At 39.1% G+C, this 22,978-nt stretch overlaps 1 protein-coding gene across 1 annotated transcript; it reads right to left on the bottom strand.

Annotated features, from left to right (window-relative positions):
• Nucleotides 1-432: 432 nt before the first annotated feature.
• Nucleotides 433-11,879, bottom strand: frk (fyn-related Src family tyrosine kinase). Its single transcript, XM_026318739.2, has 8 exons — nt 11,260-11,879; nt 9,974-10,095; nt 7,522-7,685; nt 7,072-7,240; nt 4,595-4,753; nt 3,211-3,392; nt 2,343-2,508; nt 433-2,170 (listed from the first exon to the last, which is right to left on the bottom strand). Exons 1-8 carry the CDS (start codon nt 11,622-11,624, stop codon nt 1,962-1,964), a joined length of 1,536 nt encoding a protein of 511 aa, XP_026174524.1. The 5' UTR covers nt 11,625-11,879; the 3' UTR covers nt 433-1,961.
• Nucleotides 11,880-22,978: the final 11,099 nt, after the last annotated feature.

Genomic DNA, 22,978 nt, shown 5'->3' with positions numbered 1-22,978 from the left:
TAACCTGAAGACACAGGGAGTTCTCTGTTTTTCAGGATGTTAGCAGCATAGACATGTACTTAAATTACTGAGACTTTAAGCTTAATGAAAACATTGAAGGTGAGTTCAGCCCAACTGGAAAGAAAACAGTTACTAGTTTGAGGAGACCAAGATGAAGAACGTATTGAAGGCAAAGGCACAAAAAAAATGACAAAAAAAAAAAAAGAACTTTTAGAGTTTAAATATCAGCAGGGAAACTGTTACTCAGAAGGGTATACAATATGCAAGAACTCTGCAGCCTGCTACATCTATATTCTATTAAATGTATTTCAATAAATGTACTACTTACTTATACTGTTATTTTTGTCTGTGTCTGATTGATCTTCATATTGGCATAGCTAATTCACAACATTTATGACATGCAATTCAAATAAAATTACTTAACCAATATTATACTAAATATAGTTAATTTAATTGTGTTATGCATGAAGGATTACATTAAAATACCATATGATTATATATAAATACTGCTATGGTCATTGTTTACAATTAACAGGCTCTTGTGATACTAAAACATCATAGAAAATCATGAGCATGAGATAATCCACCCTTCATAAAGAAATAAGGTTCCAGTATCATCATTGTTCAGTCATTAAGCCAATATACTGTACATCCCACAGGAGCAAAACTAACAGGATGAATTTCAATAAATGAAAAATGGGAGTGAGTGCTGAAGTAGTAGATGATTAAGGGGGGGGGGGGGAGACACTAAACTCCCATAACTATGGGGTCTAGCCGGTATCAAGGAAAAATAGTCATTACTGCATGCAATCAAAATAACATGTGCTTATGTATTAAGTTGTGCAGAAGAAAATAGAATACATTAAGGGATATCAAGGTTAACACAACAATGGTTAATGGAGTAAAATTGAAGCATACTTATGTTGCTTTATCCAAAATAAAAACTAAATTTATTCCAAGCAGCTTATTTACACCTCATTAGATTTTCCTGGTAAATGTCACTGTTTATTTGGCACTATATGAACCAATCAAAGCTACTGCTAAAATGACAGAGTGTAAACTTACAGAAGAAAGCGTTGAGGGGACAAAGATAAATACTTTCCCTTGAATACCAGAACCTAACATTAAGACTTGGAATGATTTTAGAATCTGCGGACACCTCCTTTACCAAACATAAGTGCTAGCCTGTTGCTAACAATTTGGCTGCTACTGCAACTCACTGTCACACTATGGAAAATCCTATTTTATTCTAACTTTGTGTACAATTACAAGGATTTTACACATTGAAAGTTAGTTTTGAAATCCCCTAAAGCTGCTTTAATCAATATTTCAGATTGAAAGTAGATAAAAACTAGATGTAATGTGGAAAGGGTCCCTTGTAATAAAGAGCCCACAGAGAATTATCATCCACTCTGCAGTTTACCTCAGCTCTACGAACCCAAAGGCAATTTCTAACCTGTGACTAACATTAAACTCTCTTCTGGTAGTATGGTACATATGCAGTTAGGAATGTGCTGATTGCGTATGGGACAAAAGTTAACCTGAGTATGTGTGACCGCATTCAGTAAAAATGACTCTTGGTTCCTCTCAGGTACATTTTGATAATACTTTGCCAGGAAGCCACTGGAAACAATCTGTGCTATGCTGAGCACAAGAAAAACAGGTTTGTCAACATGGACAGAAAGTGACTTTACGCATGTGCTGAAAGAGCCCTCTTCCAGTCAGATGAGAAGCAGCCTGTCTGAAATTCATTTGTCACTCAGAGAGCAGCAACCAGCTGCTGCTGTAGTAAAAGCTTCCTCACTGTGTTGCTACAGTCACAGTGTTCTATCACATGCAGATCAAACATTTTAGATCTTTCATTTGACTGCAGTAGCTGGCATTGTAAGTTCAATTTCAATCTGTTAGTTTACATTAACATATCCAGAATTTAGATCAAATTCTCTGATTTTTACTCTGTGCTAATAATGGGCGGCATCATCATAGGAGGTCACATCCAGGTCAAAGTAGTCCTCCAGCTTCCACTGCAGGGTCTCAAACGTGGGCCGGTCCTGTTCATTCTCCTTCCAGCAGTCCATCATAATACCATGTAAGACTTTGGGGCACCTGGAGGGGCAGGGCATCCTGTACCCTTGGGAAACCCTCTGGACCACCTGGTAGTTTGTCATGCCTGGAACAGTCACAGGGTGATATGATCACAATTCTACCAAGCCTTTCATAGCTACATAAATTATAGAACAATCACACTTTGTGGAAAACTCAGAATGCTTTTTAATACTTTTTTAAAAATTCTGTAAGAGTCATTCTGAAATGATTTATGACAGTGCTAACAAAAGTGTTACCTGAGTAAGGCATCTGGCCAAATGTCATGATCTCATACAGTAAAATTCCAAAGGACCAAACATCAGACTTGATAGAGAACTTGCTGTCATGGATAGCCTCTGGAGCGGTCCATTTCACAGGAAATTTGGTGCCTTCTCTGGCTTCGTACACAGACTCATTCTCTTTCTAACAACGAAACAAGATTTTTTTTTTTTTATTTTGAGTTAGTTTAGTGTGAAAATCTGCACTTCAACAACATAGCAGAACAAATCTGGATTTCAAAAAAATGTCTGCTACATCAGGGAGTCACTGTTGTCAAGACAAAACACCTGATGAAGCTGCTGTGTACGATTTATTAATAGTGGATAATGTTGGCTTTACTTTTAACGTAGCAAATGAACAAACTAGGTTTCATTGTATAAGTTGATCAAAAAAAAAAAAAAAAAAAAAGTCACTTAATTTACTGAATTGAACTCACACATAAAACAAATCTCCAGAACTGCCTTCTTTCACCTGCATAATATTGCCAAAATTTGGAACATCCTGTCTCAAAATGAGAAAATAAAATTCTTCTCCTCACATGCAAATCCCATCATGATCAAGCTCCATTGAATGTCACTGACTTTGCCTGTCTGTGTGTGTCTGTGTGTATGTCTATGTGTATGTCTCTGTCTGTCTCTCTCGCTCTCTCTAAGTGCTTCCTCAGAAGGGATTTGTTGGGATTTTTGTTTTTTGTAAAGTGCCTTGACATGATTGTATTTTGATTTGGTGCTATACAAAAAAAAACTGAATGGAAAACTGAAGGATTTCACAGTTATATACACATATATTTTTTGTGATTTATGTGAATAATTTTGTTACTTGCTGCACTTTAAATGTCACACCCACCATGAAGACCCTGGCGAGGCCAAAGTCAGCCACCTTGCAGATATTGCTCTCCCCCACCAGGACATTCCTGGCTGCCAGATCTCTGTGAATGTAGTTGTGGAGTTCAAGGAAAGCCATGCCTGAAGCCACCTGTGCAGCCATCTCAATCTGGTCCGAGATAGTCAACGTGTCACCTTTATCCTCTGTAATAAAGCAGACAGACACATTATGTCTCACACTCCTGCTGTCCTAAAAAACATTCCAAGTCTAGAATAATTTTTTTATTTAAAAATAGTTGAATTCACATGAAAACCACTTTTAATAAAGTTAGAACTCAAACCATAGCCTTAACAAGGTAAAAGAGGTGAAATAATTATTCATTCAATTTGTTGGCTAAAATAAAAATGTAATCAGCTGCATGAGGAAAACAGCTACAAGCTGGATTGTGTGTTCTTTACACTGTCACAGCAGGAATAGCAAGAGTAACTATGAAACAGATAAAACTAATGCCAGTGATGTGTGATTCTGAATATGTCCTAGCCATGATGTTACCTTCCATGGGTTTGTGGTGAATAATGATTGATGTGGGTCATCACAGACATTCGCAGGGCTACAGACATCAATTCCACATGACTGCTTGTCAAAGTGACTAGCACTCTGAATGGAAGTGACATTACATACTTCACACTCAAGGACAGCACATCTATGAGGTGAATGCAAGGTCAGATATGAAGAAAATGAAAGGTATTTGGTCAAAATCCCAACCTGCATCAGGGTAACGTTCTTCTGCTCCAGGAGTTCCTTTACCATTTGTTTATACAACACTGAAAAACCATAAATCAACTACTGGAACTTTGTCTTAATTCACCTGTCCCTTTCACTTTACACAGCAACTCTTGCACAACCCCTCACAGTTTAAAAACCTCTGATGTATACTGGTAAAACTGTCCAAACAGTTGTAGGAACTTGTAGCATGTCTTCAGTTTATGAAGCTAGATGTCAACATACATACAAACAATGTATGTTATATCAGAGCAGACTGAGCTTATTCAGGATGGTCTCACAGTTTGATCTGTGTTTGTCTCTTTAAACCTTATTTAAGCAGAAATATTAAACCAGAAGTCTGCAAGACAAGACTTTTTAGTCTGTATTAACATCTAAAAGAGAATGAAAGTATTTTTGAAAGGTGAATGGATGAAAATAAAATGTATATATGAATTTTGGGTGGTTTTTCAGTTTTAGGATCTAATTTGGTCCTTTTTCTGTGGCATAAGCCTCTGTATTGTAGCCTGAGCCTTGCCACAGGTGGAGAGCACTGTAGCAGGAGTGGTGTTGGACTCTGATCCCATCATAAAGTAGCATTAGGTCATAACCACATGTATAGATGAAAGTGAGGGCATCTTACTCTGGAGGTACTCCAGCAGACTGCCATTCTTCATCAGCTCTGTGATTATGTAGATTGGCTCCTCCATGGTGCAGACAGCATACAGCTGGATCAGCTTAGAATGCCGCAGCCTCTTCATGAGCTGAGCCTCCATCAGGAAATCCTTAGGGTCCATGGTGCCTGGGAAAGGAGTGATTTTGATTAGTGACATTTATTATGTGGTGTGTTTTTAACACTCACTCTTACACAGACTGGTCTAGTTACCAATAGGCACTACCAGAGAGGCAACCATAGTGGCAGATTGTGCAAACTATCCATTGTTTTCCAAAGAAGGAACTCTCTCAGCATTCATGGTACCACTACAGATTCATTCATCCACCAATCCATTATCAATACCTGCTTATTGCTAATGAGGATCACAGGGATCTACTGGAGCCTATCCCAGCTCTCTTTGGATGAAAGGCAGGGGTACACAGGTCACCAGTCCATCACAGGGCACTACTAGATATTAATACAAAATTTTACTCCATTTTAAATTCAGATAGATGAGCCCATAATCAACATTACTAGCTATTTGCAAGTTCCCAGTAAAACAAAAAAGTGGAAGGTTCCAGACAATTGCCAATGATACCCTGGAATAACAACTTGCATAAAGCAAAGACTCCAGCAGAGGATTTTCAATCATTTGGAACGCCAGATCGGTGCCCACCGCTACATCTTTAATCTATCTTAATCCCACCTTATTGTCAGTGAAGACAAAATTTTAAATGATGTCCCCAAGGGCTCTAAATTAGGTCTAATTCTCTTTAGGGCTGCAATAACTAAATGATAAAATCGATAAAAATGGATTAGTAAAACAGTTGGCAACAAATGTATTTATTGACCTAGTAATGTAACTGGTTTGCGGCAGCACACTGTGACATGGTGAGCAGCTGCAGAGATGAAAATGGCAGAAGTGGAGAGGTCAGGTTTTCAATAATGAAATCATTTTTACACTGTTATGTGGATAGTGGTGGTTCTAGTTTTTCTGTTATGCGGTCAGATAATCAAGTCATCAGGGAAAATGTTACAGTTCTCACACCAATTGAGGCAGTAACTTGTGTATCTCACTGAGCACTGTTTTATCTGAGGTCGGTCCACACTGACTCTGATTCATGGACATGAAATCTTTAACCTCCATGGTTTTTAGAATTCATGTCTGCATTTAGTTTATTTTTTAGCTTTTTTTTTTGCCACTGTGTCTGTGAAGCTAAGGTGTGAAAACACCAGAAACCCACACACACCCACACCAACTTATGCATGCACAAGCATACACACACCACTGTTCTGATGGCATGCGTCAGTGTTGGTGTGGATTACATGTTTCTGTTTTCACATAAAATCTCAGGACAATGTCACAATAATCATATTAAGAAATAGTCTAATGTTGTCATTTTAACAGATGCAGCCACAGTGGGAGACAAGACTCACTCAAGGAGCGGACTAAAACATTAATTCAGGGTGGGGAAGCAGGTGGATCGTTGCTATGTACTATGGTTGAATACTATGGTATGACTATAGTATAAAAACAAAAACTTGTTGGCAAGAGGTTTCATGTAGTTATTGTTGTCCGCAAACAACTCAGTAGGATATAAACAGATTGCTGTCATAACGAAGCCCTACAGCTATATTTTCCATACATTGTCCTTAGACTTGATGCCTTTGTAAGAACTCTCTTAGCTGAAACAAAGTTAATAATACAGTCTGCCATGTTGGATGTTTTTAAGTTGAAGAAAGTTAATAAGATGGTCTGCCATGTTGGATGTTTTAAAATTAAAGAAACTTAATAAGACGGACCACCATGTTTTTAAGTGATGTTCCAACAAGCTGCATTGTGATTGGTCAGAGGTGTTTCTGTTGCTGGTGAAAACTTGGTAAAATCAACCTGGACGTGGAAAAAACAAATGCTGCCTTTTTGCACAGCAAACTTGTGTTGGTGGTGTGAAACAGTCTATTAACAAGTTATTGGTTCAAAAAAATATTATTGACGTGCGAAAAACATTGCTCGGGAAATCCATCTCTGGTGTGTAAAGGTCTTTAGGAGCAAAGTCAGGTTAATATCCAGTCTGTATGCCTCACACAATAGCATTTGTACAAGCAGCTCACCAGGACAATGTCTAGCAATGTTCAAGTGCATGTCTGAAAGCATATCGCTTCATTAGGGTTAATGCGCTATTCACTTTTGTTTTCAGTATGAAGAAACAAGTGCTTTTTAATATAATTTAAATTTAAAATCTGTTTAGATGTCACACAAAAATAATTAGTTTGTTTTAATTTGTTTAATACATGTTTAGCAAACTTGTTTAAGGTTCATATTTTGTCACTTCTCGTCTCTTTAAATACTCTTCTGTGAACCACGAATGTCTATACCAAATTTCATGACAAGTATTTTCAAGTTTGAGCATGTTAATTACACTCTTGAATGGGTAGTGTACAAAAAAGTGTCTGTTTTAGTGTACCAGGTTTGAGGGTCTTCACTGCAACAGGTGTGGTGTCATTCCACAGGCCCTCGAAGACTTCACCAAACTGACCAGCTCCCAGTTTCCTCAGTAGCGTGACGGATTTACGGTCAATTTCCCATTGGTCCACTGTGTTGTAGGACAGGCCATGAGTCTGAGGAGCCTCTATCTATAAGGACAAGTAGAGTCGCTGTTACCCAAGATAATAATTTGGTATAAAATTAAGGAACAGAAACAAGGTAATGATGGACTTCAGAAAAATAAATGGCATGTGTTTACTTCATCCATCCATCCATCCATCCATCCATCTTCTGTACCCGCTTTTTCCTGAAAGCCAGGGTCACGGGGATCTGCTGGAGCCTATCCCAGCTCTCTCTCGGGTGAAAGGCAGGGGTACACCCTGGTCAGGTCACCAGTCCATCACAGGGCCGTGTTTACTTCATGTCTTACCTTTTTGCATGGTTCACCCAGACGGACACACAGGCCATCAGCAAATCTGGAGTAATGTTCCACCAACTCCTTTAGTGTTGGAAAGGATTTATTTCTGGACACAAAGTATTGACCGTCGTCCCGGTTTTTCAGTTTGTAATGCTTCACACATCCGTTGTCCAGCACTGAAATAAACATCAACATGCAGTGATGTACTCAGCAGTCTGTACAGGTAAGGTTTGCTTGTAGCATAACAGTTTTTAACTAAAGCAAACTAACACGTTTGGTATGGTTCCATATGAGACATTCAGGAGGCAAAGAAACTGCAATTTCCATACATTTTAGTTAACTTTTAATTAGAAAATATTTATTTGTACTACTATGAGTTTTGTCAACACTATAGAATGGCATTTATATGAATGTCTGCTGTTAGGCAAGTAGTGTACACTGAGTTTTTTTTCACTGAAAAAAAATGATGCTGTGGGAACTGAGGTTTATTGAAAGTGCTGACACTGAATTAAACCAGTAAATTAGCAGACCATAAAACAGAGTTGAAAGATATTAGCAAGCTCTGTCCTTATTTCTTTTCCTTGCAGGAACTAAGATGCAAAGAAAAAAAGAAAGCGAGGGATACATGGATGCAATTAGTGGATTTGGGATTTACTCTATCTAGGTGTTCACCCTGTGATAGACTGGTGATCTGTTTCAGGGTGTACCCTGCCTCTCACCCAATATTAGCTGGGTTAATAATATTTAGAATAAGAAGAAGAAACAATCCTGACAAAGTGAAAACATATTTTTAAAAAGGTTTGCAAAAATCAGTATTCCCGTACTTTGCTGTAGCACTCCAAATTATGGTGAGGTGCATCCTGTTTTAAGTATCAACAACTTGACTATAGTCCAGCTGTGGCAAATTGAAATGACACACTGAAAGCAAACAATTCAGACTGCATGCTAGGGCGAAAACAAAGCAAAAACTAAAGACTATGTCCAGAGTTGCGCACTGAGTAACTTGCAAGAAGTACCTTGGTCGGCGATAGGAATGAAAAACTTATTTCAAAATGGTCACAAACAGAGCTTAAGAAATTCTGTACTTGCTGGAAGGACAACCACATCAGCATCTCAATCAATCAGGCCTTTATGATAGAGTATTTGGATGGAAGATATAGTTAGCTTGGAGTTACCACATGACAATTAAAAGGGAGCATGAGCAAAAAAGATTATCAGGCGTGATTAGATCAAATTTTAACTCTGGGCAAAACCTTAAGCATGATGTCTGGGGAGTACCAGACAATGTTCATCACAGGGCTAATACAATCCCTACAGCCAAGACAACACTGGAGAGACCTGAATATCTGTCAAGAAGCTTGCACATGGCAGTTCACAGATACTTCCCATCCAGTCAGACAGAGCTTGAGATGATCTGCCACAAAGAACAGGAAAACAACACAAGCCCAAGTGTGCAAAGCTTGTAGAGACCCAATGAGTGCTGTCAAAGTGATTTAAATAAGTATTAAATCTCTAAGGCTCTAAAAAGAGAGATTTTTGTGTTTGATTTTCAATAAGTTTGCATTTTTAAGAACATGTTTCACTGTCATTACAAGTAAGTGAGTGTAATACAATATGATGATTTGATTCTACAACAAAGTGTGCAAAAGAATGGGTCAAATACTTTCTGACGCCAACGTACACAACAGTGTGTGATAGAGAAGTCATGAATAAGATCTGTTTAGATGTTGTCCTTAACTGGAATCCATGTGTCATCGGCTTACATTTTAATGCTTATTAGCTTTTAAAAATTACTAGTTTGTAACAGATAAAATTTGTTTTTAGTTTTCGATGTGTTCACCACCTATTCACCAGCTGAAGATGAACACGGAGCAGAAAATCAGCCATTGCCTTCCTAACACACACACATACCAAAAAAGTTATTGTCAATACTTAGAACTGATTCAGTTAGTCCACAATGGAGTAAATACTGTACATTTTAATCTGACTGATGTGGTTCACACACAAAAATCAGTTAATTAACCTGGGGTTATGGAATTAACTAGGTCATCAACTGGGTTAATGAATGAACATGGAAAGAATGTGGCTCTAATGGAAAGAGAAGGGGCAGAAAGGAAAGAAAGATTACGACAAAGAGAGATAAAGTTATCTAACATACCACGTTTCAGGGAAGAGAACTAGTTATTCAACCTGATGGCCTTGAAACCATCCTTCATTGCGTTCAATTCAGGAAACAAGTGAATCACTGCACAATGTGCATGTTAGGAGGCATGTGTTTTGTAGCACTGAAGGACAACGACTGCAGAATTTTAACCCAAATTACCTCATGTAAGAAAACAATATTGATAGTCTGGAACAACACACTCATACAAGAGAAATGTGGTCGCCAGGACAGCATGCTTGGTTTTAGTGAGGGGTCTGCTTAAAGCTGTAGTTCCTAATGTCACTTGTTATCTTAGCTCACCTGAGAGGGAAAACTCCCCTTTCTGGCTTTCACAGTTCCTGATGAGGAAAGCACCGTGCTGGTTCCCTCCAGACAGCAGCATCTTCTCTGCATCCAGCCGCTTGACGTCAGAAAAATACCATCTGCAAATCCCAAATAGAACAGCCGTTTCTGAATATGAATCATTAACAAAAACAGCAACTATTAGGGGATACAAAAGTTCCCTGTGTTCACTAGTAACTTGACAACCTGCTTCTTATTACTTCCAGAACCACCAACACAAGTTGACAAAACAAAAGACTTCCAAACATTTGCTTATATTACAGCAGCAAGCTGTTTCAGGAAATGAATCAGCCTGTTTTACAAATAAGGCATGTATAGACTTACACCTTTAGAAAAAACCAACAAGTGTGAGGCCACAGACAGAGAGAAAATAGAGAGGGTTTGAGAAATGCAATTATTGTCAGTTTTGGTATTTTCATAAGATTTGACCACAGTGAGAAAGCAAAGACAAGCATGATCTCTTAAGGCCTCTATCATTCCAGTATATCTGACTGTAAATTATACATGAGCTGTTGTGGGCTTTTAGGAAACAGACAGCATTACATGGAACATTATCAGTAACATGCAAAGATAAACTCCTAACCCTTATTACACTTTCTAAGGTGTAAGGCCTGACCTTTAACCCTACATTAGCTGCTGATTAACAAACATATGTGAGGTATGTGACAAACTCCTACTTATCTAGGTCAATCTCATCTTTGTCCCATTGTCCCACTACTCTCATCTTTGTGACGCTGTGAAACTATGACACAAAAACCACCTAGACTAATCAAGGGAACCTAAAAACTGATTTAGAACAGGTAAAACCAGACTACTGCTCAGTAGGAACAGGTTGCACTGCAATGCAAAATAATGTGAGTGCATCATGAATAGGTGTTGGACTTTCCCCCAACAATTCTTTGACAACATTCAAAGATATAACACTCTTTTCCTAAATTCTATGGACTACCTGATGCTCAAGCAGGTCTTGCCTACTCACACTGATCTCACTAACATCCCAGCGAAGACTGCAGTTCTCTCTAATCTTGTGGATTTGAGCTTTGCTCTAATGGGAATTATTAACCTTTTAATCTAGACTTCCTGGTCACAGACAATAATTAACTAGACTAGTTTAACCTGTCAACTTTACGCGTTATAAAGACACACAAACATGGCCTGCCTCACTTTGGGAAAACTGACTCAGGTCGATATAATTGGAAAATAAGAAAGACAGACTGGGACTGTGGTAACGTTCCAGTACTTACGGTTCTGCATCAATGCTCTGCACAGGTGCCACATAATTGGCAGGGATGTATCCCTGTTTGGAGGCTGAAACCCCGGTGACGGCTTTAGCAAACCACCATTCTCCAGCGCTTTTATCCAGAGCCTCTAAAATGTCTCCAGCGTTGAAGCTCAGGTCCTCCCCAGTGCGAGCGGAGTAATCGTACAGGGCGACGTACTGATCCCGCCGTGGATCCACTGATACAAATGTATCTGGGACATCGGGTTTTTTCGGGCATGGATGAGGCTCGTCCTCTTTAGGCTTTTTATTAAAACACTCCAAACAACGCTGGAAGCATGTCACCATCCTCTCCTGGATCCCCATAATGTTGGGTTTACAGCAATCCATTGTGTGGGAGCAATACAGACAGGAAATTGTTTTGGGGAAATCCCTTCACCTTGCTCACGATCCGCAGTCCATAGCACAAAGAATCATTTTCCCAAGTTGTAGAATCAGACCAACAGGCAGCACGTCCAGCGATCAGCACAACACAGGGAAGTGACGGCAGATTAAACAACAACTTTCCTGAAAGGCGAAAATGAGCCGAGACCTGTTGGCTCCCGCTCCACTGGGCCAACCACCTGCACCTGCTCAGGTATGAGGAGCGGCTTAGGTGACGTCACTTGCCCTCTGGCTGCCATAGGAAGACAGCACCTGTAAACTAAAACAGCTGGAAATCAGCTGAGGTCTCCCTGTAGGCTGGATCCTTTAACTTTAATGAAGTATTATGGCCAGCAAAAGAAAACAAACAGGAAAGGCTAGTCATGATTAAAAAAAAAAACACATTCATGGTAAGTCAAAGTTAGGAGTTCTTATTTAATAAATAAGTCTTAATTTTGAGATTAATAGTCAAAATGCAGAAATTTAAAACAACAAATTGTTTGATAAAAAGTCAAATTTTGGACTTAAGTCAAATCACGAAACATCTATAAAGTGTGTTTGCACACCTGCAACACTCATCAGAAGCTCTCCACTGTTTCCATCCATCCATCCATTATCTATACCCATCTATCAATCCATTATCTGTATCCATCTATCAATATTATCCATACACATATTTATGTGCTGCTTATAAATTCCCAACAGGGGTACCTAAAGTATTACTGGATATTAGTTTCATACAGAGGGAATATTTTACAAAATCAGAGTACAGCACAGCTCAGCAAAAATAAACCTCAGATCCACTCAAAGACTGTAGAATTAAAAGGGGAGAAAACTGAATGCAAAATCTGACAACAAACAGAACTAGAAAAGGCAATTTCTGAAAAAATTGCATTGGGGCTGAAAAAAGCTTGAGCTAAACCTAAATGCGAAAAAGCTGAAGCTGGCTTGAATTAATTCAATTAAATTCAATTCAATTTTTATTTGTATAGCGCCAAATCACAATACAATCACCTCAAGGCACTTTACGAAAAACAAAAAACCCAGCAGAACTGGGCTCAGTTTGGGCGGCCACCTGCCTCGACCGGTTGGGGTGAGTAGATAGAGCAGAGAGAAAAGAACAGCAACAATAAACAACAAATAGACACTGCAGGTTGGTGGGGCCAGTAACTGCACATCAGCGATATACAGCTCCAGGACCAGGGACACCTGCAGAAGGTACAGAGAGAGAGAGCACAAACTAGGGGAGAGAGAGAGCATGAAGTTAGTGACATTCAATACATGTGAGGTGGGAGGAGAGGAAGAGAGGGGAGGGGAGCTCAGTGTACAGGATGGTCCTGGGGCAGTCTAGGCCTATAGCATCATAACTACGGGAAGGTTCAGGGTTACCTGAAGCCAGCCCTAACTATACGCTTTTTTGAAAAGAAAGGTTTTAAGTCTAGCCTTAAAAGTACAGAGAGTATCTGCCTCCTGAACCCAGACTGGGAGCTGGTTCCACAGGAGAGGAGCTTGATAACTAAAGGCTCTGCCTCCCATTCTGCTTTTGGAAACTCTGGGAACCACAAGTAGACCTGCACACTGAGAGTGAAGTGGTCTATTGGGATAATATGGTACTCTGAGTTCTTTAAGGTATGAAGGAGCTTGATCATGAAGGATTTGTGTGTGAGAAGAAGGATTTTAAATTCTATTCTGTATTTTACAGGGAGAGAAGCTGTCAGGATCCTGCCGTGGACTTCCTGTGTGGGACTTTTATTTTGAAGGACTGTGCAGGATCTAGTTTGTGTCCATTCGTTTTACCTTGTTTTGATTTTGATTGTTTTCACCTGTACCTCATTTTCCTCCCCTAGTTTAAATACCCCTCCTGTTCCCTCAGTTCTTTGCTAGGTTGTCTGTGTTGCTTTCCCTTGATGGTTGTCATCCCAGCACTTGATTACTGGACATTCCCTGCCTTTTTTGTTCCTGCCATGTCTGTGTTTCCCCTGTCTGGATTTTCATCTGTGGAGCCCTTGTGTTGTTAAGTAACTTTGTTTCTGTCGCTTTGAGTTTGCTTCTCTGTGTCTTGTGTCAGTGTTCTGTCTGTGTAGCCTGATGCGTCTGAGTGATGCACTTGAGGCCGTGTTCCTTGTTTCGTGTCTGTATTTTCTGTCTGCCTGCGGTGTCCCCAGAGTGTGCGTAACCCAGGCAGTTCTGAGTGTGTATATGTGTTAGCATCCCCTGCTATGTCTTCAGGAGCGAGTGTGACCCAGGTTGGATGCCTTGTCCTGTGTTAGTCTGTTAGCATCCCCTGTTGTGTCCCCGAGTGAGTGCATGACCCAGGGTGGATGCCCCGTCCCGAGTTTCCTGTGTGAGTCTGTGTCCCCGTGAGCGTGCGTGACCAGACCATATTCCGAGTCTGTGTTTTTGAGTCTGTGTTCCCGCGTGAGTGTGCGACCAGACGTATGCTTAGTTCTCCGACTTTGTCTATGTTCCAGGTTCTGTTTTGTCTTGTCTGCAGTAAACCCCTAGTTCTCTCCCGACCCGTGCCCTGTTCTGTGTTCTGATTTCTGTTAATAAAACCCTGCCTGCACAGAGTACCAGCCCTGTGAGTGTCTTTTGGGCCTTTTAAAAACAAGAACCTCAGGTTCTGACAGAAGCCAATATAGGAGAAATATGATCTCTCTTGCTAGTTCCTGTCAAGACTCTGGCTGCAGCATTCTGGATTAACTGGAGGCTTTTATGGAGATACTGGGACATCCAGATAGTAATGAGTTACAGTAATCTAACCTTGAGGTAACAAATGCATGGACTAGTTTTTCTGCATCGTTTTGAGACAGGATGTCCCTAATTTTGGCAATGTTGTGTGCAAGTAAAAGAAGGCAATTCTATTGATTTGTTTTGTGAGTTAAAGGGAATGTCCTGGTCAAAAAGAACTCCAAGGTTTTTCACAGTAGTGCTGGAGGCCAGGGCTATGCCATCTAAAGTAGCTATAATTTTAGATAAGTTATTTCTGAGGTTTGTAGGCCCAAATACAAAAACTTCTGTTTTCTCTGAATTTAAAAGTAGAAAGTTACTGGTTATCCAGGCCTTGTCAGTTAGACACACTTGAAGTCTGGTTAACTGGTTTGTGTTAACAGGTTTCATATATAGATAAAGCCGAGTGTCATCTGCATAGCAGTGGTAATTAAGAGTGATTCCTAATAACATTGCCTAAAGGAAGCATGTACAAAGTGAACAGAAGCAGTCCTAGCACAGAACTTTGTGGAACTCTAACTTTTGTGTGTGTGGAAGGTTCATCATGGACATGAATAAACTGGAATCTGTCCGATAAATAGGATTGGAACCATTTTAACGCTGTTCCTCTAAATCCAATTACATATTCCAGTCTCTGTAATAAGTGCTGTGGTTGATAGTGTCGAATGCAGCACTAAGGTCTGAGAGGACAAGTATAGAAACGAGTCCATTATCTGAGGCTAAGAGAAGATTATTGGTAACTTTCAACAGTGCTGTTTCTGTACTATGATGTGCTCTAAATCCTGATTGAAAATCTTCAAATAGTTCATTCCTGTATAAGTGGTCTGATAGCTGCTTAGCAACATCTTTTTCAAGGATTCTAGAAATAAATGGTAGGTTGGATATTGGTCTATAATTAGCAATGACTCCTGGATCAAGACTAGGCTTTTTGAGTAAGGGTTTCATTACTGCAGTCTTAAAAGCCTGCGAACGTGAATAAAAATTTTCCGTATTTACGATTAGCGTTAGCCAGCAGCTTCAGATTTGACTCGGTTCTGCATTTAACCCATCCCAATGTGCACACACACCATGAACACACACCCGGAACAGTTAATGCTGAAAGGGGACAAAGTTGAAGAGGATTTGAACATTCTCTCCAATCAGTTCAATGGGACAAACAAATTGAAAAAGCTGAATATTTCAAAAAGTATAAAAGTTATGTCTGATACAAACAACGTCCTTAAAAAGCTGCACATTTTCATGGTTGCATGGTCTTTCTAGCACAAACTAGGCAGGAGAAGTTAGACGTCAAAAAACATACGGAACAAAGATACAGGATCTCAATAAAGACATAACAGTGTGAATGCTGCTAATAAAGAGGAAAAACGACGGACATATCTTGGGATTGCTTCTTGCACAGCAATCCCAACACCTAGAATGTGCATTTCCTGAGGAAAATGCGTGTGATTGCTGAATGCACACTGTTATTGCCGCTTGCTATACATACTGATCACTTCAGAAGTTGGAGCATGTTTAAAAACATCAGGAACTGCAATATCCTACATACCCACATGATGGTGCTGTAGGGCAACAGAAAACCTACAATCAGAATTCAAATTATGCAATGACAAATGAATATAACAAAAGGAGTCAAAATAAAACCTGGCAATAAAACCTCCAGGTACAACTGGGGAAAGCCAAAAGCAATTAGGTTGTCATTGAGAAATGATTAGTCCCAAAAATTTCTCTTCTGTTCTATATGAGCCAAATATACTAGAAACAGCAACTGCTGCTGACACTTCCAGTAAATATAATCAGCAGACGGATAATTATCAGTTTAACTCAAACTTACAATCTTCCACAGAGAAACAAACACTGAGAAAGCTAAATATGAAGCTGAATGTGCAGGACAAAGCACAGACTGCAATCTGTTGATAGTGCTGCCTATGATGGTGCCGGGAAAATACATTTGTTCTAGGACCATTATATACAAACTATGTGATAATTTTAATAAACTGCAATGACACAGCTCTATACTAAGATTCATTTATTTAGCTTCAGCATTTGAAATCACCATGGAAGACTCAATTCATTCTGTCCAGCAGGTGGCACTATAGTGGCTTCAATATTGTTTAGACGCAGTCAATGTGAGTGTCACAGTCAATGTTTAACATTGAAAATTCATGTTTGCACTAGTAAAGCTCAACAGTTGTACTTCCATAAATACCCACATAATAATAATAACAATACAATATGTAATGTAACTAAGCTCAGAGTGCACTTATTTTTTCACCAGAAAAAAAATAGAATGTACACGTTACCAATGAGGTATAGCAGGAAAGGTGAGAGTGATGTCGTTTATAGCCCATTGAAAGAGAGATTCACTTCTAGCTAGCTACAGTGCAACGCAAACTCGCCATTTACTCACAAAATACTCATTCTGCGGTAGAAATTCTTTGACTGGCTAGATTCTTAACATCTTGTACAACAAGACCATGCGCAGTTTGTCCAGACTGGAGTTAAAATGACGCCGTGAGAGCAGTTTAGACTGACAGCCTCAGAGACGAGCTGCTGGAAGCTAATTTCTATTGGAGTCAATGAGACAGAAACGCGACTCGCCTGTCAATTAAGGCTCCGATGATGCAAACTACAACTCTTGTGGGCTATCTGTATTGACGAGGCGAGGCAAGAGGCATGTGGCAACTTCTGAGGTGAGTTTAGTGCTTGTAGAGTTAAAACTGAAGCCGTGACAGCAGTAGAGAGAATTTCTTCTGCTCGGAAAACCAGGCTGTTCTCCGCTCTAGCCAGTGACGTCACACAGTGTTAAACTCGGCAACACGCCGTGACACCCCTCACTTTAGACTTAAATTAATACAAAACTATAGAAGATATAATAACACGGAGCACAACACTGACCAAAAGAACAAAGTAGACATAGTACCCAAAATATCTGAGGTGAATGAAAACTTCATATAGACCCTTGAGTTGATTTCAACCAATCAGTGTGGACCAAAAGGCCTGTAGTAACAAGAATATAATATAAACACTTTAACATGGATCAGCCAATGAGAACAACCAGTGGGCCATGATGTAGTGTGTGACTGACTCCATTACTATCATAACAGAATAAGTCTGGCAACACACTAGATGATTTTCAAAGCTTCACTGATTTTGAAAACATGAAGACAGTTTCAACTGATTTTTAACACTCTAATCTTCCAAATGCACACACTAGCTGATTCAACCAGACGCCTGAGATTTGTAGTAACAATTTCACATTGATGATTCCACAGACTTCACGGAAACTCCCATGATCCAATGACCCACACCGTTTCATTGTCTGTCCTGCAGCAGCAGTATGTCTTGCACAATACGTTAATAGGACACTGGTGTTTTTGCCATGTTTGTGAGCTGTAAAAGTACACAACATCTGGTTGGTGACGTTACCCAGGCTTCTTGCACTCATTGGCTATTGTCCATATTCTGCCTGATCAAGAATCATGCTATGACCCTGGCTCCAACTTGATCCACAGCAGTAAAATCATATTGACACTACACACTTGAGGATTGTTTAGACAAATAATCAGTTGCAACAAGCTTTGACTCAGGCTGCATCGTTAGAAGGGGCAAACCGGGCTCAAATTTGGGCATAAAATCATCTAGTGTGTGGCCAGCCTAAGAAATACATTAATACGTACAAGAGGAAATGTGGAAATAGATAAAAAAATAAATAAATGTGGCACTTGATCATTATTTTTTATTTACACTATCAATTTTATATATTTATGTCTTTGTGTCCCTTTTGGGCCCCCATAATTTATCATCATAAGATTCAAAGCAAAGAAAACTGTTGCAGCAAATCCTTGAGTGTATGTTATGTACACTGAGTCTGTTGTTATAATTCCTTAAGGAGAATGTCTGCAAAAAAGCTCCTAAAATCCATGAAATGACATGTGACTGCACCATGTGCCACATGGAGACAGACACACTGTCTGCACCCTGACAGAAGAGGCTAGGGAGGAGGATATGCCGTGAGATCATCATACACTCCAGCACATGCTCTGCGTTGTCATGGTAACATGTTTCTCGTGGATGCCAGATTCTTTGGCTTTCTTTTTTGCTTTCTGCTTTCTCTTAGTATTTGGCAAGTGAGAGATGTCAGATGAGGAATTTAATTCTAAAATGAGAGATTCTAAAACAGAGCCTCCTACTCTCTGAGTATGATTCATTCTAAAACAAAACACTCAAGCAAATTTAAAACCACGCTAATCCCTGCAGGCTGTAGGAAAATATACCCATGGATCACATACAGCTCTTGCATCTAACTGGTATCATGACACTTCCTGAAGAATTAGTCTTGATAACTAGCACAAGGATATACGTGCAGAAGTTGTGACGTGTACTTACAATATGCATCGAAAGTACTCATGGCACTGCTTCATAGGTGCTGGGTCTGTGCACCACTCTTATTATTTGTGAGTCTACCTACATTCCTACCTACTTGCATCCCCAAATATATTATATTCCCAAAATAGAATTGAATGGAAATTTGATTCTCACAGCACAAAAATATACACTTATAAAGTTTAAAGGCATCTGTTTTTCAGTGCTGCAACAAACATTTTTTATTTTTGATTTTCCCCTCATTTTCACAGTTAATCCCTTACCAAATGTATCGTGATATTTTGATGGTAATACCATGGGAGAAACAACGTATCACTGGAATGTCTTTGTAAAAGTAATGTCCCATGTTGCTGGAAATACCAAAAATATTACATTTTGGTTTTAGTCATAATATTGTCCATAATATAAGTTCTTTGTAACCTAGTACTTACCTGCAATAAATTCACTTTCATGAAGGTGATAATTATTATTACAGTGGCACTGAGTCAACTGTTTGGTCATTTTTGAGGATGCTGTTGAATTCTATTAAATTTTACTAACACATATTTCTATTTAGTCCTGACCATTTATATCAGCAAGGGTAGACTAAATAACATTTAATATTGCAATTGTTCTTAGGTTCATTAAATTTACATTGTTGCACAACATTGTAAAACAATAATTCATTTAAATACAATAATTAGTCCTTAATATACACCTTAAACCTAAACTTGTGTTACAAATCCACAAACCCTTTAATTTAAAAAAGTAAAATTTTTACCTATTAAAAGCCACTTGATGTGTCACCAACAGTGTAAAGGCCACATAGGGCTGACCATCATGTGTTGTGGTCTAGGTGATCCTCGTGTCACTGGTCCTATACAGCTGAGGGGAAATAATTTATTGCAGTCAAATGGGAGGATTTGGTCAATACAGGACCGCTTGCTTGACGTGTTATGTAAAGCATGTATTTAAACATGATATAGGTGAACCTGATGCCTATATAAAGGCGGAAGTGAAAAAAAAAAAAAGACAGAAGAGGAAAAGGTTGCGAGATGCCGTCCAGGATCTCTACTGGCATTGTTAAGTGCCACGGTCTTCCAGACTTTTGTGGATTATTCTTTCTTTTCCCTTGTTGGCCTGAATTCGTGGAAGATATTTCCGTGGAGAATTCCTTACACCATACGGAACGAGAGGGTGAATGAGCCTATGAGCTACCTTTGTTTTTTTTTTTTTGCTTATAACTATTGTAATTGAGGGAGTTTGAAAGATTAGGCAGTTGTATGGACTTATTGGTTAGTATTGAATATTTCTTTAGAATTTAAAAAAAGCGTGGCTGTAAACACACAGTGGATTTCCTCTTACTTTCCCCCTCACCGATATTAGGTCCTCCCGTGACCTCCTTTTTTAGCGTTGTATTTTTCTAATAAATGCAGATGAAGTGTTACAACCATCTAAGTAAACAAACATGCAACACAGCTAATGAATTTGCTTACTCCTTCCCAATATCAGTTCTGTGTCTTTTGTATCAGGACTGACAGATACTGTAGTCATTAATTAAGCTTATTTTTCTGAATAATGTAAATGACTACAAATTTAGGGTCTCTACACTCATAATATTCTCATAGAATGGTCACATACGCTCAGTTGGCAGCTTATTAGGTACATCAAACTAATATTAATGCAGTCTGATATAATAGTTCTGTCATGAAGCTGTAGTTAAATGGAACACCTTTGCTGCTGTCATCAAGGGTTAGTCATGACCTTATGCGTTGCATCGATAAAAACCATGGAGTGGCAGAAAAATTTGCATTTGTCTCTTCTTGTTCTTGTTCTTGTTCAAGTTGTTCTTCAATCTTTGTCCTTCAGCTCCTTTCATAAAACATCACAACACAACACAATTCCTACACATTCATAGCAGCTCCAATGTCTCTACTTATCCTAAATATCCCAAAATGGAAATACATGTTAAGTATCAGCAGTTCGAAATTACTATAGTGCACTACTTGAGTAATTATGTTCATTTTTAGGGAGAACATGTTAGAATACCAACAATAGGTCATTTGGCCTTGATGAGCTTCAGCCACTAATGATAACAGTCCTACACTGTCCTCATTAAATGATTCAGGTGTATAACTGCCTCATACAGTCAATGAATCCATGTTTATCCTGTCAATATGATGGATGTTATTTATGTAAAACCCTAATGCCATTTCAAACTTCATTATGCACTAGTGTACACCATGCACCAATGATTATAGGGACATTCTGCCCACAAAAGATAATTTCAGCCATGCCTCTTCAGTCCTCTCCAAACTGAAAATATATTCCAGGGCATCTAAATTTTATAGAATAAGGAAAGGAATTCACACAAAGGAGTTAAACATGCTCAAGGCTACCCAGAAATCTCAGCTCTTGTTCAAAATATCAGTTTCACAGCATTACAAGTGCAAAATCAACAAACAGCTGCTTTAGGTGAAACATCACAGGCTCAGAGAACTGAAGTTATATCACATATATCACATTAAGTAATATAACACTTAAGAGAAGAAACCTCCAGCAGAACCAGCCTCGACCAGTGTTTCATTTTTCAGTTCTGATTTTGATTTCATTGCCACGTGTTATTTTTCAGTGCCAAAGTTCACCTGTCACTGGCCCCATAGTTATGTAGCTGATGATGCTAATATTAGCAAGACAGAAATATTAACACTGCCAGAGTTGTACTGTACACAGTCTTATAATCACGAGTGCCTCCTTCATTTTATCTTATCTTCCTAGGTGAACATCACTTCATCCACTGTCACCATGCATCCTCCTGAGACATCTGCAAGTTTCTGTCGCTTAGTAATTCTCTTCAGCATTATGATGAAGAGAGCTTCAAAGCTCTGGGCGCACTCATTACTCACTGCTGGCTGCATAATGAATCCCAGGGAGGAAGCTGATTACGAACACCATCTTTTATAATCACAAGTCTGGAGCAAATCACAATCAGCTTGTCCTCAACTCAAGTATGTGAGTTCTTTGGAGTTATCTGGTGTGTCAGCTAATTGATGATAAAATGTGATCTTATTTTCATAAAATGTGATCAGGCAAAGGGTTTCCCTTAAAAAAAAGAAGTTTATTTAAGTGCACTATTATACTTCTTTTAAACTTAAAATAGGATCAGATACTTTGAGTTTGCTTTGTATTTACTCATCAGAGAATGTATTTGGGTTAGGGTAAATATGGGCAGCACAGTGGCTTAGTGATTAGCACTCTTGCCTCACAGCATGAAGGTTCTTAGTTCAAAACCCAGGTTCGTTAGCTGTAAGTTATAATAATCAAAATTAAAAGGAACCAACACTTAAATTGTATCAGTCTGTGTGTAATGAATGTATAAAGTATGAGTTTCACTTTTTTAATTGAATTACTGAAATAAATCAACTTTTTGATGGTATTCTAATTTATTGAGGTGCACCTGTATGTTAGCTTACTATGCTTACCAGCTTTTGAAATCCACCTCAGTGTTTGAGGAACTGACATATTCATTCATTCATCCATTATCTATACCTGCTTATTCCAATTTAGGGTCATGGGGATCTGCTGGAGCCTATCCCAGCTCTATTTGGGTGAAAGGCAGGGGTACACCCTGTCACCAGTCTATCACAGATAACCCAATATCCTTAATGACAATTAGAACATCCATCCCTTCAAGGCATTAAATTGATAAAAAGTAATTGGGCATCTGGCTACAAAGTGTTTCCTGGGCAGCTATGTACTGTTGCAAAGTTAGTTCATGAACAAAAGACCTCACCACACTCTTGTTGCTAAGAGTTGCCTTTTAGATCCATATGGATCAGTCTGTCAGTAGGACATGTAAAGAGGTGACCATGCAAATTAAGTTAATAGTGGTCATGAAAAACTCAAGTAAAAACAAGTAGATTTCAAAGGTAGTTGGTTTGTTAGAATCAATTATCATTCGGCAGAACAATGATCCTAAAGATGCTGCCCAATAACAGAAGCAAGGCACTGGCCCCCAACTGCTCCCTGGGCACCATAGCACTGGCTGCCCACTGCTCTGGGTGTGTGTTCACTGCTGGGATGTTCACTTTGGAGATACAGAGCACAAATTCCCTTTCATATACACCACTTTCACTTGTAGACAAGCCCAGACTAAAGGCAGAGAGCGAAAAGTTTCAAGGATGACACAGGAATTTCCACAAAACATTAAATTGGTTGAGGGTGGTGTG

Source organism: Mastacembelus armatus, chromosome 24 (assembly GCF_900324485.2).
Source record: "Mastacembelus armatus chromosome 24, fMasArm1.2, whole genome shotgun sequence".
Taxonomy (NCBI): Eukaryota; Metazoa; Chordata; class Actinopteri; order Synbranchiformes; family Mastacembelidae; genus Mastacembelus; species Mastacembelus armatus.
Note: the sequence above shows the minus strand (reverse complement) of the source record. Positions and strands in the feature narration are given on the sequence as shown.

Excerpts from the sequence above, each read along its gene's own strand:
- frk (XM_026318739.2), bottom strand. The coding sequence starts at position 11,624 with ATGGATTGCTGTAAACCCAACATTATGGGGATCCAGGAGAGGATGGTG. Across the intron at positions 10,096-11,259 it reads CAGAGCATTGATGCAGAACC|ATGGTATTTTTCTGACGTCA; the intron begins GTAAGTACTGGA and ends TGGGATTTGCAG. Across the intron at positions 2,509-3,210 it reads GCCTCGCCAGGGTCTTCATG|AAAGAGAATGAGTCTGTGTA; the intron begins GTGGGTGTGACA and ends TTTCGTTGTTAG.